General features: G+C 45.2%; 1 protein-coding gene across 6 annotated transcripts in view; it reads left to right on the top strand.

Annotated features, from left to right (window-relative positions):
- ADAMTS9 (ADAM metallopeptidase with thrombospondin type 1 motif 9) overlaps nucleotides 1–13,532 on the top strand; it is a 79,536-nt gene extending 66,004 nt beyond the window's left edge. For 3 of the 6 annotated variants that reach the window (XM_005522011.3, XM_014251677.2, XM_088061966.1), the window contains 10 exons: nucleotides 956–1,126; nucleotides 2,611–2,805; nucleotides 4,610–4,742; nucleotides 4,988–5,082; nucleotides 5,233–5,327; nucleotides 5,422–5,555; nucleotides 7,066–7,157; nucleotides 8,601–8,705; nucleotides 10,665–10,759; nucleotides 10,981–13,532. In XM_005522011.3, the coding sequence (XP_005522068.1) occupies nucleotides 956–1,126; nucleotides 2,611–2,805; nucleotides 4,610–4,742; nucleotides 4,988–5,082; nucleotides 5,233–5,327; nucleotides 5,422–5,555; nucleotides 7,066–7,157; nucleotides 8,601–8,705; nucleotides 10,665–10,754 (1,110 nt within the window). In that variant the 3' untranslated portion in view covers nucleotides 10,755–10,759; nucleotides 10,981–13,532. Of the gene's footprint in view, nucleotides 1–119; nucleotides 372–955; nucleotides 1,127–2,610; nucleotides 2,806–4,609; nucleotides 4,743–4,987; nucleotides 5,083–5,232; nucleotides 5,328–5,399; nucleotides 5,556–7,065; nucleotides 7,158–8,600; nucleotides 8,706–10,664; nucleotides 10,760–10,980 lie in introns of those variants that run through there. The other 3 variants (XR_015773710.1, XM_014251680.2, XM_088061968.1) reach the window with 3 other exon arrangements.
- The last annotated feature ends 1,976 nt before the right edge of the window (nucleotides 13,533–15,508 follow it).

Raw genomic sequence — 15,508 nt, 5'->3', positions numbered from 1 at the left:
TTAATCCAGTTAGTTGAAAGTGTTAGAAGTCCATTACAGGCAATAACTAAAAGAAAATAGGGTTTTGTCTAGACAGCTGCTCATACACTGATTTATTTTGTTTTATGTGTTTTTCTAAGATGCTCTCCAAGGACAGCCTCACTCCCAGGAACACAGCCTCACAGTCAGGCTCGTTTTTCCAAGACAAGCAGAGAAAGAACTGAGTCCTTGAAGTTTCCAGAAGGCCCTGGGGAGCAGTTGTACTTGGCTGGCATGGGTTGCTCTTAATATCAGGCAGGGCAGTGTTTAAAAGAGAATAAACCTGCAGGGCTTGCCTCCACTGCAGTGGTTGCAGAGTTGTGTTCAAGGCCAGGCTGGGTGAAGCTCTGAGCAACCTGCTCTAGTGGAAGGTGTCCCTGTCCATGGCTGTGGGTTGGAATGAGATGATCTCTAAGTCTTTTTCACCCAACCTATTCTATGATGATTCTATGATTCTATGTGCCCCCGTGCCAAGGCATAGAGCTGGGGAAGGGGCTCCCCCCAGCCAAAGGTGCAGCGGTGTGATTTTTGCAAGGGGGATAGTTGAGTTGTCATTCTCCAAACAGCTGTATTTACTAGAGGCTGAAATAATGGGGGTTGTCCCCTTTCTTCTCCCCTTGCCCTGTCTCCTGGCCCAGCTTGCCCAATCCTGCATCTTTTGATCCTGTCACAGCTGGACCCCACATCTGCCCCATCCCAATACCTGCTACCTTGCTTTCTCCTCTCTCCTGTGGGTTTGGGTTGGTACCTCCCGAGGACAGGAGCGGTTTGGCACAGGCAGCAGCACGTGGCACAGCAGGATCCTGGCTGGAAATTTTCCCCCAGGTGACACCAGTGACAGCTTACAGGGGCTGCTGGGAGGAGGGCTCGCTCTGGATGTGGATCCATTCTCTGGAGTCCCTCAGGGGTTGCATGAGCTGCTGTTTCTTGCACGCAGTGCACGAAGACGTGCGGGGAGGCGTCCCGGTTCCGCAAGGTGTTCTGTGTGGATGAGAGCAAGCAGCTGCAGAGCAGCAGCTACTGTGACTCCAGCAAACGCCCTGCCGAGATGGAGAGCTGCGGGCTGCCCCCCTGCGAGTACATCTGGATCACGGGAGAGTGGTCAGAGGTGAGTCCCCACCCTGTCCCTGCACCAGGCCATGCTCTCCTCCTCTCAGCACTGCCCTTGCTGAGGTATTGCAACCCAAATCAACGGTGGCAAGGCAGCGCTGTGGGTTTTAATTATTATTTTTTGGTTTATTTCGGTGTGCAGTCTCTCTGTTGGATAGAAAGGAGCAGTGCTGTGGGACACAACCAGGATATTAAAGACTAAAAGCAGCATGCTCAGGGTCCTAGCTAATACTATCTGGAGGTGATTTTCTTCCAAAGCACAGTGCATTCAGCAGGCACCCTCTTTGATTTTCTGCTGGTTTATTTCATTTATTTAATTAATTGGTTTTATTCCCATCCACTTCTTGGGGGCTCTGGGGCCCTGTAAGTTGTGTAAGGGTCCGGGTGTGCATCATGGGGCAGAGGCAAGCCTGGAGGTGACCGTGGGGGCACATCCTTCCTCAGTGCTGTCTTTTCAGGGGCAAGGACCCAGAGTGAGGGAAGGCAGGACATTCACTCTCACAGCTGGGAGGCAAGGAAAATAGATGAGTTTTCCTTGCGGCGGGCGCCGCATGCAGGAGGACCCAGGCTAATCTCAGCCTGTTTCCTTCTGCAGCCAGTGAAGGATTACTTTCCAATTGGAGAAACAGCAGAGGGAAATGACAAGGCAACTGCTGACACAGCACTGATTAAAAAGAAAGAACAAGAGAAGGGAAAAAAGAAAACATGCCAGGACTGAGGGGGAGGAGAGACAAGCCACCTGAATTAGTACAAGGAGGGAGAAATGCAGAGACATGAGAGTATCTCAGAGCAGCCTGGTCTCCTGAGTGGTTTCTCAAGAGAAATACTGAGGTGCCTGTCAGGCTGGAGCTCTGGCTGCTCCTTGCCCAGGCACCCTCTACCCACTCCCAATGCCAGGGAGACCACCTGGGAGCACTCAGGCCCATGAAGACAGAGAGGTGAAGAGGGCTTACAGAGCCAGAGTTTGGCTCTCTCCAGGTCCCACTCAGCCCTTTGATGAGGAGGGCAGAAGTGCTGTTTATCCTCTAATTACAATGAAAAATTTCTCATTCTTCTAGATGCTGCCAAGTACCTGCAATCCTGGGTCAAGCTTGACCATTTTCTATCTCTGTGTATCCCATGCAAAAAAACACCACCAAACCAAAACAAGTAATAGAGGCATTTCCAAATTCCCAAGGATCTTATGCTCCTTTCTTTGTGCTTGGGAAGAAATAACACATGCCCAGGGGCCAGCCTAGAGCAGAGAGTCCTGGAGCAGCTGTAGATCCAGCCCAGAGAGGAGCTGGGTGCTGAAAAATAGTGTCAGGCACCAGCCCACTTGTAGTAGCCACTTAAAATATTTGTGACTGGTTTAAATAGACACCAGTGATCCCTCGAAGCAGTTTCCTGTATTAAAAGCTGACAGGCCTGGTTTCCTCCCCTCACATTTTGGGCAGCCTTCCCAAAGCATGTGGTGCTCACGGGTATTTCCTCTGCCCACAGTGCTCCGTCACCTGTGGGAAGGGATACAGGCAGCGCCTCGTGTCCTGCAGTGAGATTTACACCGGGAAGGACCACTACGAGTACGGGTACCAGAACATGGTCAACTGTCCTGGCACACAGCCCCCCAACATCCAGCCCTGCTACCTCGGAGAGTGCCCCATCTCGGCCTCCTGGCGCGTCGGCAACTGGGGAAGCGTAAGTCAGGAAAAATTCTTTTTTTGGCCAAAAAGACTGGAGCAACCTGGGGTTTTTTAAACACAGGCCAAAGGTTTGGCAGGGGAATGTTTTAGAGCTGCTTAAATTAATGCACTGAATAGTCTGGTGCAGCAGTAGCCCTGATGAGTGTAAGGCTTCGTACTTCAGACTGAACCCCTTCTATGGGGGAGTCCCAACAGCTACAGGTAGAGTCATTGATGAAAATTGGGATGTAGCCAACATTTGTGGCCGTGCTGAATGCTTAGTCAGAGGGTGGGGTCATTGCAAAAAGCAAGAGTTTGAAAGCCTTATGCTAGAAGGATTTGTGGGTCACTGGCAACTGCAGTTGATCCCACTTGGCCATGTGTATGAGAAAGACTTGGGAGCCAGAATTAGGCTGAAACACTGGTCATTTGAACCTTGTCTTCTTTTTTCCTCCCCCTCCTTCTCACAAATGATGGGACAGGTCAGGGGAAAGAACTTGGCCTTTCTGCTAAAGTTATTTGTGTTGAACCTTTTCTGGGACCTGAACTACAAGATCAAATTTTAGTAAAGATGATAACATTTCACTTCTTAGGGCTTCTGACATTCTTTGAAATGTGATGTTTCTCCCATAAACTTGATTTATTAACCCAGCTCAGGCATTTGTAGGAATTTGTCAAACCTTTACAAGGCAATGAGTGTCAAGCCAAGTAAAACGTAGTAGGAATTGTCACGGTAACTGGCAAAGCCATTTGAAACCTATGTTACTCCTGCCCCATAGGAAGCTTCAGATCCTCCCTGTGAGTCAGCACAGAGGAGTTACAGCAAAGAGTTCAGCCCCAATTAATTGGTATTTTCCCCTCAGAATTTAAGTGCAAAATACCCAACTCATTAATCCAACTTCACTGCAAAGAGCATTCATTTCAGCAAGCAAGACCTTTCTCCTCGCTTTGGGCTGCTGAATGTCCCAGTGACCACCAAGTGCCATGACCCTTGTCAGCTGTGATTTTGAAAGTGATTTAATGTAAAATGCCATCACCTTTGATGGACAGAGTCCTACTTAGTGCTTTAGCTAAGTTTTATGGAACTGGACTTGATAAAGAGTAAATGCCCAAGCTGTGAATACCATGAGCTATTATTGAAGACCATCTTCTTCATGGTGTATTCCTTTAGAATAATCATTTCTAAATGGATGAGCAACTTCATTTTTCTTTATAACCTAACCTGGTAGCTGTAGAAAGAGCTGATTTTTATCTTTCAGTTACTTCAAAGAACAAGTTGTGGATGGGGAGCAAGATGCTTCCACCTCCCATAGCCCATTCTCAGTAGCTGGATGCTCTGCTGCTTGGTAGCTCCAGTAACTTGTGCAATTTCAGACTTAGGATTGCTCTTGATCTGGGTGGTTTGAGGGTGACCCAGTGTTTGCACAGATGTAGCCATTTTCCCAGCAGGTGAGGGGAGAGAAGATTTCAAGTCTCTTTTTTTGTGTGCAATTGGCATAGAAAACAACAATCTCCCTAATGTGAAAAATAAGTAATTTCACTTGAGCACATGGTTCACTTTAACCAACTGCCTCATCCAGCAAAGTGTGCAAACACTGAGCAAAGTATGTAGTCTTGAAGTAATCAATGATAATAAGGAAGGGATTAATTACCAAAGGGACTACTCATTTGATTAAAATTAAGCCTGTGCTTGAACACTTCACAGGATTGGAGTTTTGCTGCTGTCTCTTGGTACAAGGGAAACCATCTGTCTCTGTTCTTTCTTCTGGAGCCCATAAACCCTTGAGATAAACCAGGAATCTCTGTCTTGTGTCCTGCAGTGCTCTGTCACCTGTGGAGTTGGGGTCATGCACCGCTCAGTGCAGTGTTTGACCAACGACGACCAGGTCAGCAGCTTGTGCCATGTGGGCCTGAAACCTGAAGAGAGGAGGACATGCCACAATGTCCGTGACTGTAAGTCTGCAGATGTACACCTTCTTTTGCCTTTCTCATGGCTTCAGCATCTTTTCCTACCAAAATCCTAGAGATCTGCAGTATTTCCAAAGATTGGGAGCCATCCAAGTAAGCACTAAGTCACTTCAGGGAAACCTGGTAAAAATAAAAAAGATGTTTTGATGCTTTGGAAGCATCAGAGTGTTCCAAAAGAAATTCTGATGTATAGTTGTTCAGTGACTACAAGTATTTCTGTTTTGTTTCAGGTGACTTACCAAGGAGTTGCAAAGATGTTAAACATCTCGAAGGTGTCACTGAAGATGGTGAATATTTCCTACAAGTCAAAGGAAAGACATTAAAGGTGCATTTCAGCAACAGAATGATAGTTAATGGGTTTTCTAAAGGTTCAAGAGGACTCTGCTTGTGGTCTTCACTTCCACTCTTGGATTTTCTGCCTTTGGTTGTCTCATGTGCCTTTGCACATGACACAATTGTGGCTTCTCTCTCTCAGGTGTATTGCTCTGGGATGCAGACTGACAGCCCAAAGGAGTATGTGACCCTTGTAAACGGGGATGCAGAGAATTTTTCAGAGGTGTATGGATACAGGTAAGAAATCCTGTAATCATGAACCTCACAGTGTTTTTGTTTTCCATGGCAATATTTCCTGGTCATGAGTAGAAGGGGTTTTCTTTTGATTTAGATTGCATAACCCGACCGAGTGTCCATATAACGGGAGCAGACGAGAAGACTGCCAGTGTAGGAAAGATTACACAGCAGCTGGGTTTTCCACCTTCAGCAAAGTAAGGCTGGACCTGAACACTATGCAAATAATAAGTGAGTAAAAACAGGGCCTTGCCATTAAAAAAAAATGTTTATTTTACACAAATATAGCTGTAACTACAAGCAAGCAGTACTATTCTAGTGAGCAATATTCTTGAGAATTTCGGTTAAAAGCTGCTTTTAGACTTGGTCAGCTCTTTGCTGCTTTACACTTGGAGACTGCAACTTGAGTACATCAGAGATGTTCATGTTATTTCTCTGTAAAACAGGAAAATACAAAGGCAATTGCTGGTGTATCTGCCCTGCAGAATGAGTATCTCCATGCTCCCAGCAACACAGTGTATTTTGTGAAGAATTTTATTTAATTTCATTTGGAAATTTCATATTTTCTCTGTTCAGACTGGACTCAGACACAAAGCCTAACCAGGGAGGAGCTGCCCCCACCCTCCACCCCACTCCTCCATTTTAATTAGAGAGGTGTCAGGAGATCCCAGTGCAGGGGTCTCCACCAGGGTGGGGATGCTGTTCCCAGTGGTTAGGGCAGAGAAGTCCCTTGGCAGAGCCAGACCACGGGGAAATAATTTGTGTTGAGGGCTGGGGACATGGATTTGCAGTGGAGAAAGAGTACAGCTGTGCAATATGAGTAACACACTGTCTCTTTTGTCATTCCTGTGAGCTGGGAGCCCATCCCACCACCAGAGACCCTGTAGCATTCCATGGGGTTATGGTTTCAGTCCCCCTGACTCCACTGCTATCAGTTTCCAGCAAATGTTTTAAAAATACAGCATATTGTTGGGAGTTCATTCAGTAAATAGCTAAGTGGTTTCTTAGCAAATCAAAATCCTTCCGTGTAAAACGACTCTTTATCTGATAAGTGGGTTTTATCACTTAATTTTCAAGACCTCCCAGTCTATCAATCTGTAAAAAGCAACTAATAATCTGTAAAAGCTCCTAGGTAAAGATCTCAAAGGAACCACCCTCCGGGAATTTGATACCAGCCCCCTTTGAATTTCAAAAGGAGCTGGGCACCTACCTCTGTCAGGCAGGAGCTATCTCACATCCCCATCTAAATGAGTCTCAGTTACTTCAGATCCCTCCAGAGCAAAATACTCCAATTCCCTTTGAAAACCCGACCCCTGGGCTGGGGCAGCCAGGAGAGCAGAGATGTTGTTTGCTTTTGTTTAAAAGAGAGATTTAGAAGGTGCTGTAGCCTTCTTGAAAGTGGGGAATTTTTTGATAGTGAAATAAACCCCAAGTCAAGGGTTTGAGTTTTGTTGTTATTTATATATTGGTCCCAAATCACCAAAATATTTAAACTGAGCTAAGTGTCCTGTTAAATTCAGTGTTCATGTGATGGGAATCACATGCGAGATGAGTCAGGAGATTTAATATTAAAAAATATAGTAATCTTGATTTCATAAAAATACAGTAGTCTTGACGTCATACATTAATGTGGGAAGCCAGCTTTGGTGAATTTAAACATTAGCAAAGAGCATGTTTACGTTTATTTTGTCTCTTTCCCTGCATCTTTCTTTCCATGTTGCTCACCAACTCTTCTCCACAGCAACTGATTTACAGTTTGCACAGACACATGATGGACGACCTGTTCCTTATGCCACTGCTGGGGACTGCTACAGTGCTGCCAAATGCCCGCAGGTATTTGACAAGAGCATTTAACAGGAATTGGTGCCATTTGTTATGTTCAGGCCCTCTTAATTACTGCTGGCCGCAGCAGCCCAACTTCTGTGAGTGGCACATTCTTATCTCAGTGATCTGAAATTTTTCCCTTTGTGAACGTGGAGAAAGTGATGGAGAAAGTTCCCTTTGTGAACATGAAGAAAGTAGTTTCCATTTTCCATGTTATCAGGCCAGTGGCTGGCTAAGAGACATTCCCTAGGGCCCCAGTAAAGGAGAAAAGGAAGAAGAGTCTGTGAGGGGAGAACTGGGTTTTGCCAGCATAGCTGAAGACAGGGGGATCAGTCTATGGCAGGACTTGGTGGAAATGCTGGGCAGAGAGAGCAGTAGGGAGTAGATGCTTTTTGAAAGTCTGTAGGGGACAAATAACACTGTGTTAGGGATGGCTTGCTGCCTGTTCCCAGCACACCTGCTTTTTGTGGGGCTGGGGATGATAAGTGATCTCTTTGGGCAGTCCAAGGTATTGGGTGGGCATTGTTGGCAAAGGACATTAAACACGGAGTCGCTGCAGCAGACAGCAGAGCATAAACCTCTGCATCTCCTTCCCTCCCTGCTTTCAGAGCTGACACCTTCCTGCACAGCTCAGCAGCTTAGAGATTGACTCCTTACCTCAGGAATGCTCATAAATGCTAATATCCATCCACCTGACCCAGTTTGCTCCTCACAGAAAATCAGCATTCCCAAGGCAGCAAGTGCAAGGAGCAAAGCTAACAGCCATCTGGTACTGCACGGCCGTGCTGGGCTGTGGGTCAGCCTGGGGATGTGTCCAAAGGATCCCTCCGTGGGTCCAGAAACTGGCAGGACTGCCATGGTGCATATGATGCTGGCATACTCTTTATTTTTCTATCCATCTTTTTCATTTTGAGAAAGGGTGGAATTAAGTGTTTTAAAGAAATAAGCAAATAGAAGAGTTTTTATTTCACTAGCCTGGGAAAAAAAAAAAACCCAAAACAAAACAGTGGAAAATAAGGAAAACAAGGACAAGTGTGCCCTCTCCAGTTGAGGAGGGAGCAGTGACAGTGGCTGCAGCACATCCCTGAGGTTCCTTCTCATCAGCTGCTGGAGCCCGTCCGGCTCTGCAGTTTGCCATGGGAAAGCCAACAATGCCCTCAGCCGGCAGAGAAGAAGCAGTGCAAAACCGGGAAAAAACGGTGCAAAACCGGGGTAAAGCAGTGCAAACCTGAGGAGAAAAGGCAGTTCAAAAGCAGTCTGAAGCCCCTCCTTTTCTGCCTCCACCGAGGAGAAGGAATTCCGAATGTGAACCATGCTGTGATTTGTATAGTGATCATGGCCAGAGCAATGGAAAACATTGCTGTCAGGATCCTGTCAGAAAACTGACACCGTGGCATGCCGTGAGTCTGGAGCATGGCATTTTGGGATAACCAGACTTTTCTTGTTTTTTAGGGTCGCTTCAGCATAGACCTGTACGGGACAGGCCTGTCCCTAATGGGAACAGCCAAGTGGCTCTCACAAGGGAATTACGCGGTGTCGGAAATTCAGAAATCCCCAGTAAGTTGTAACTTTAATTATGGCTATACCTGCTCATCAGAAGTTTTTAATCACCACATTGTCATTCATGGCATCTTCCAATAGAGACTAACAGAAAATGAACATCTGACATTAAAGTGTTGCACGTAATTGTAGTGGGGCGAGGCCCTCGTGGGTTTAACTTGATCAGGTTTAATTAATTAGTGAGCCTGATTAACTGTGAAGCTGAAAGCGCTGAGTGCTGTGGGGCAGACATATTCTTAATCAGTTTCCTGAGATGTCCAGCACGGAGTGTGCATCACAGGGCAGGGCAGCAGGACAGGGTCAGGGCTGCAGAGGAGAGCTGGACCTGCAGTTAGGGTCTGGTGCCAGGCAAGTTCCCAACACATCGCTGGTAAAGTGTGGAGGATGTGGACCTTCCTGCTGGTCTGGTCTGGGTTTATCTCTTATGAAAATCTCGAGTCACTGGAGTGTTGCAGAGGCACCATCCCCTGTCACTACCTGTGGCTCTGCTGGCTGGAGCCTCAGGGTAAGGCAGGCAGCCCTTCACAGTCACTCACAGCCAAATTTGTACTTGTGCTGTTTAATTTGCCTGCCTGTTAACACCTCCTGCAGTCACTGTGTGCCTTCACTCTGTTGCTTCTGTGTCATATTCTGAAATGGTAGAAACCATTGCTTTTTTGGCTGTTCCATCATGTGAGTCATCCCAATTTCCCCTGTTAAAACTCTCCAAAGGAGGTCACCATCATTTAACAAACAGCAATTTGCAAAATATCTTCTCCTGTACTGCTTTCAGTCTCCCCCCGGGCTCTGGGGAGCATGAGTCTCCTCTGTGCTGGTGCTCTTAGAGCAGAATTAATGCTACAGGTCTGACCACGCTACAGGTGGAAGAGGACCAGCACAGACACTGTATGTCCATTCTGGCTGGTGCTCTTCTGTTTTTCTCTTCTAAAAGGAGAGAAGTCGATTTTGGGGTTGCAGAAAACATCATGGCTGGCAGGATTAAAACAAACTTTAAGGAACAGGGGTGCTCAAAAATCCTCCACCACCTGGTAGCATCTGTCAAGTGCTGTTCCAAGGGCATAATTGCCTGCAGGAGCAGAAGAAAGAACGGTGTAGTGAGAGGAGATGATAGCAGCCTGCTGCAGTCACAGATCAATAGTGTCAAGGGCAGGGTGGAGCTCGTTTAAAAATAAATGCTTTGTGCAAGCTTGTTGTATGCTTAAGTTCAATTTTCTGGTAATTGAGAGTTGAATTCCCCTCAAGGACTGTCTGTCTATCGTATATCGTAATGACCAAGAGGAGAAAGACTCTGCAGAGGTGAGATAAGGAAGGTCAGATGGAGGTATTAATCTCCTGACTCAAACCCAGAGTTGCACCCTGCTTGCTGGGCTCACCTGGAGACCACGTCAACCTCAGGACCACTCCATACTTATCTCTTCTGGCTGTGGGGAAGGGAGGAGGGTTGGCACCTCACCCCATCACTTTCCCTCCTCTGTTGTCTCTGGAGCCACTCCAGGACTTTACCTTCCAAGTGGATATTTCCTGGTATTGCCTGCAAATACCCTTTCCATGCCCTTGCCATGCACAGGCAGAGCTGAGCAGTTGTTACTGACCCCGAGTGGTTTTGCTCTTGCATGAGCCATGTTTCCTACTCATTACTGTTACTCACTGCAGGGCAAACTGGAGAAAGCAGATACCTTTGAGATACCCTACAAATGGCCTTCTCCTTGGGCAGCTTTCAATTTAATAAATCAAAACTACCCTTTCCTATTTGTGTCCACCATTTGACCTGCTAGCACTAAAGAGAATTACATTTATGTATATTTGAAGACAGCAGTGACTTCATAGATTGATTTTGGCATGATTTGTTTTCTTATTGATCCTAAAAACCGTGGCTTGAGTAACCCAGACCTGGCTCTTCTACAGCATAGAATTCCTGAGCTCTTACTGAGCTGTTATTTCTGATTTTGCCTGCAGGATGGTACCAAAGTAGTAGGAAGATGTGGTGGTTACTGTGGGAAGTGCACTCCATCATCTGGAACAGGCCTCGACATTCAGGTGTTATAGTAGTGGTGAGTTCTCAGCTACTTCTGCATGAAGGAAAAATCTTCCCCAAAATGCCCTGAAGGAGCAGATCAGGACATGCTTGCAAAAAGACATGGAGTGCATTGGTGACAAACACCTCCCCACCTTACTGGCACCCACTTTTGCTCTGCTCTTGTGCCAGTTTCTCTAGTGAGATGTTCCAGAGGCCAGGATGACTCTAAATGTGCTCCTTTTCTGTGTTTTCCAGGTTCTCTGGGAGCAGCCAAGGGAAATGAGAGATGGATGAAGGATAGTGATGCAATACCTCTGCCTTCTACTTTTATATCTGTGTATATGTGTATATAGATTGCATATTCCTAATGTACAGTATAATATTTATGTTTGGGATTATTTATTTTGATTTAATATTTTTGTACGTAAAATCATTATATTAAGTCTGCTTTTACTATTTTTATTTTTTATTGTTAAATTCTGCAGTCAAACCACTGCATTTTGCATACTCTACATTATATGTAGCATTATGACAAGTGATACTTTATTGTCACTGTATTCAGTTGTTTACTTTCAGTCAGTAATTTTCCTTCAGTTATGGGCTGCTTTGGCCCTCCACGGTGCTACACAATCTGCATTGGGGTATTTTTGGCATTTCAATCTGTCTTTATGTGAGGAAATTAGACAAGATGTGCTTAAATTTTTATTTTTAGGGATTAGGCTGACAGCACTCAAGGAAAACATGACAATGAATACTGTGCTAGTTGCATTAGCAATCTTTTATCTTTTAGGTATGTTTTAAATTTCACATGACCTCTGTGGCCAGTGCTGAAAGGACTGGTTTGGTGCTAACATGATATTTATTAATGCTCTGTAGTTTTAGTTAATCCAGTGCCTTTATCATTGAAGAAAGGGATAAAGCAGAAAAATTGTCAGGCAATTCAATCAAGATCTACCCGAGGTTTTGGAAAATTCCTGCAGATGGATCTTCAGCTCAAGGCCCTTTTTTTTAGAGTTCTGAAGTGAACTCACTTTTTAAAAAAGCATATCTTTGTCTCCTAATTGCATGTGCCACTGTGCTTCCTGACTCCATCTGGAAGCGGGGTATTAACTCATCCCAGACAGGCTGATCAGGCCATATGTTTCCCTGGGCTGTGTGCTCAGAAGAGATGTAGTTTCTCACAGACTTTGTTACAAAATCCTAGCGTGAAGCTGAAAGCATCCCTGTGGTGTTCCCTCCCCATGGGGCTGGTGAGGACCATGGGGACAGCACGCCCCAGGGATGGGGACAGCACGCCCAGCCAAACACCCCTTCTCTTGGCCAGGGTACTCCCCTGTAGGCATTTGCAGCATTTCCCCAGCTTCCTACTCACTCCCAGACCATCTGCAAAGGGAGGCTTCACTGCCTCCTTTCAACAAGATCACTCTGTACCTACAGATGATTCTGCCCCCCCTTCAAAAGCAAGCCGCTTTACGCCTACTCCTGTGTTGCTTTGGATCTTCCTGGTAAAGCATCTGTGCTCCTCGCCTCGCCTCATTCTCATGTACAGCCAGACATTTGCTGTTGGCTTTTTTTTAATCAAACTGAGGAGCCTGTCCCTTAGGTGTGGTGGCTTCTGCCTGTACATAGCCCTCTGCCTGTGGCACGCCATGCTTTCACAGAGCTTTGTAGCACATTGAACGGGGGTGATGTGACCGGGTTATCGTTGTAGTCTGTGACTATGTTCCTTATCGCTTTCTCCACAACTTTACTTAGTGATGGGAAGATGCTGCCCTTTCACCTTACATGTGGAGGCAGCCAGGAGCACAAAGTACAAGGAAAGGAAGCTTTTCAGCACAAAATTACCAGCAGTTTGGAAAACCAAAGAGGCTTATCTGCTACTCCACATAACTCTTCCCGTTTTGGATGCAAGCAGTTACCAAACACAACCTCGGGATCTTGTGTGAGTCTTTTACAGAGCTCCCCAAAGGATGTGTAATCAGTGTGTTACAAAAGAGTGGGATCAAAGGTGATAAAGGATGTGATCCCTGGATTTATAACCTGTGTGTGCCGGGCTGTGTTCAGCCTTTGGAGTGAAACCTGTCAGCCTGCCAATCAGGGCCTGACACATTCCTGTCAGCTGGGAGACATCTCACAGGCAGGGCTGTGGTGCAGCCTGGCAGCTGAAGAACTGGTGAAGGAAAGAGGAAAAAGGGAAAGAGAAAGAGAAAAAAGGGAAAGGGGAAAGGACTAATAATGGAATAGTGATTTTTCTAATGATAGTTGCTATAAATTCTGTAGGGGAAAAGGGAAAATTGCACTATGAACTTTAGAAAGAAATAGTGGTGCTTTACCACTGGAAGTGAATTGCTGTTTATAAAAAGAAATACTGTTTTGACCTGTACACATTCATTTCTACCATCTAGTTTCAGAGCAGCTATTAACAGAGCTAGCAGAATCTAAAAAATACAAAATAAACTATAAGGGAAAAAATGACAGAGCACTGATCGTGACATTGCTTAAGAGTCATCATTAAATAGAGCAGATTTTGAGGCTCAGAGACAATAGACATATCTTGTTCAGGAAAGAACTCTGGATTTTGTATATCAATGCCATTATTTTTCTACAAACTGGGGTATTTTTTTGCAAGCACTTTCCTGTACAATGTTTCTTTTCTTTCTGCTTTTACTCAAAAGGAAATGAGAATACCTGTATGGCATGTCTGTATGGTCTTGCTGTATTTGCCATCGTATTTCAATACCTGTGTGCTACTATAGAGGCAAAATACTTTGTACACAAGGGAATAATACATTGAATGGTAAACATTCCTTTCTGTACTGGTGTTTATTTCCAAGGTTTGGGTTTGATAGTCCCATGCAAAAGGAATGAGGGATGGGAAGAATGCTGTTTATATGGAGCCATGCCCCAAACCTGTGTTGGGGTCTATGGACCAGGGACCACCTTGAAGAATGGCCATGACCACCCACTCATGTCCTGCTGCTTGGAGAGACTGATGCTCCCAAATTTCTGTCCAAAGAGGACTGCTCCAGGGTGCATAACATACACAAGCACATCTCAGAAATGTCCCATGCGTTGTTCAGACATGTCTGGTGACTGGCTGGTGCTTCAGTGACCAGGGACATCCTTTAACATGGCATATAAGGGAGACAAGCAGTTCATTTTGCAAATGTGTTTGAGGGATGAGCTGGGATAATGGGCCTGGTCCACACCACTTACAGTGTTATGGAAAGAAGTGTGCAAAAAAAGAAAACAACAAACCAACTTTTCTAAATTGGAAAAGCTAGTATCAAATATACAAGGAAATTCAGGCAGGAGAAATTTGGTTTAAAAGGAAGCAAATGTAGGGACCACCTCCCAGGATGGCAATGAACTGTTGAAGTGGAACCAGTCTTACATCACCGCTGCCCTAGATACTGCAGGTAAGAGTGAAGTTGCAATTTCTGTCTTCCCTTGTATGTTCTTCATGCTTTGTCTCAGAAAATGCTGCAGATATCTCAGTGCTGGCAGGTCCAGCCTTTTCCAGCTTCTGTTTTCAAAGGAGAGAGGATTCTTCCCTTGTTCTGTCTGAAACACTGTCAGATACAGAAAACAGAACATACAGTGTTTCAAAAGCTCTATTTTTATTGTAAATTACCAATCTCATAAAAGTGTCTTTTCTATCATTTATCCTTAATAAATTATTACAAAGATTTTAAATGTGAGCTGCTGTGGAATTAATACACAGACCCTGAATAGTATTTAACCTTCTAGCCCTGTATAATGAAAAATCATTTTAACATTCAGTGCTTGGGTTCTGTGTGCTTAGTGCTGAGGTTCTGTGACAATTGCAGCACTCTTCCTTTGTCTCTTTGTTCAGATTCAGAAACAGAAGTGATTGCTTGATCACTTTGGCCTTCTGCCCCAATGATGGGCATTTTTCTTCTACAGAAAAATAAAACACATTTTGTTGAAGGCTGTTGGAAAGCCATGTCTCAGGGAATTACTCCTAAATCAGGATATATGATTCTTTCCTTCCTTTCCTCATAGCCACACTTTGAAAACAGTATTGAAGAGTGCAGAGAGACCTGTTTTACAGTGTCTTTTCCAACACAACTCCTTAAAGAGATGATTGAGGGCTGACTCAGAAGAAAGCATTCTGTCAGGGGAAGAGCACCGAGGTGAGACACCTCCCATTACCAGGCAGAGGCACAGGAATCCAGCCCAGCCCCGGAGTCATTAACAGCTGGAGTGGCTCAGCCCTGCGTTAAGTTCTCCCATCACTTGAACTCTTCAAATGGAGAACTCTTTCAATCAGGTCGTTGCAAGAGCCGTGTTCGAGTTCATCCAGAAGTCACAACCCTTTGTAGTGTTGGTCACGAAGCGGGAGGGGATGAGTCCCTCTGCGGTACAAATTCCTGCAGGCAGCTCTCCGGCTTGCGTTCAGCAGGAGGAAGAAGCTGATGACCGAAAGTGGTGCCTGTCAGTCTCGCTCCGATATTTTCCAAGTATTTTCGCCTGTGAAGGGATCCAGGCAATTGGAATTGTAGCCTTCCAGAAGCAGATTTAGTTGACAAGTTTCTGACCTCTCTTTGCAATAGCGAGATGAAGAATGCTAATAAGTTATTTTCAGCCTTCACAGAAGAGTCTGAGTTTCCACTTCAAAGTTGGTTTAATTTTTCAGCTATTTAATATTAGCAAATATAAGGCACAGATTTTGGGGAGGGGAGGAGGAGGGGAAATCGTATTTTTACCTAACCTAAGTGCCGTTTATACTGTTTCCTGGGGAGATTCCTTTTGTTTGTTC

This window comes from Pseudopodoces humilis, chromosome 13 (genome assembly GCF_049639895.1).
Source record: "Pseudopodoces humilis isolate 2021_Gansu_Grassland_sample_001 chromosome 13, ASM4963989v1, whole genome shotgun sequence".
In the NCBI taxonomy this organism is placed as follows: domain Eukaryota; kingdom Metazoa; phylum Chordata; class Aves; order Passeriformes; family Paridae; genus Pseudopodoces; species Pseudopodoces humilis.
The sequence above is the reverse complement of the archived record's forward strand: the minus strand, read 5'-3'. Positions and strand labels throughout refer to the sequence as shown.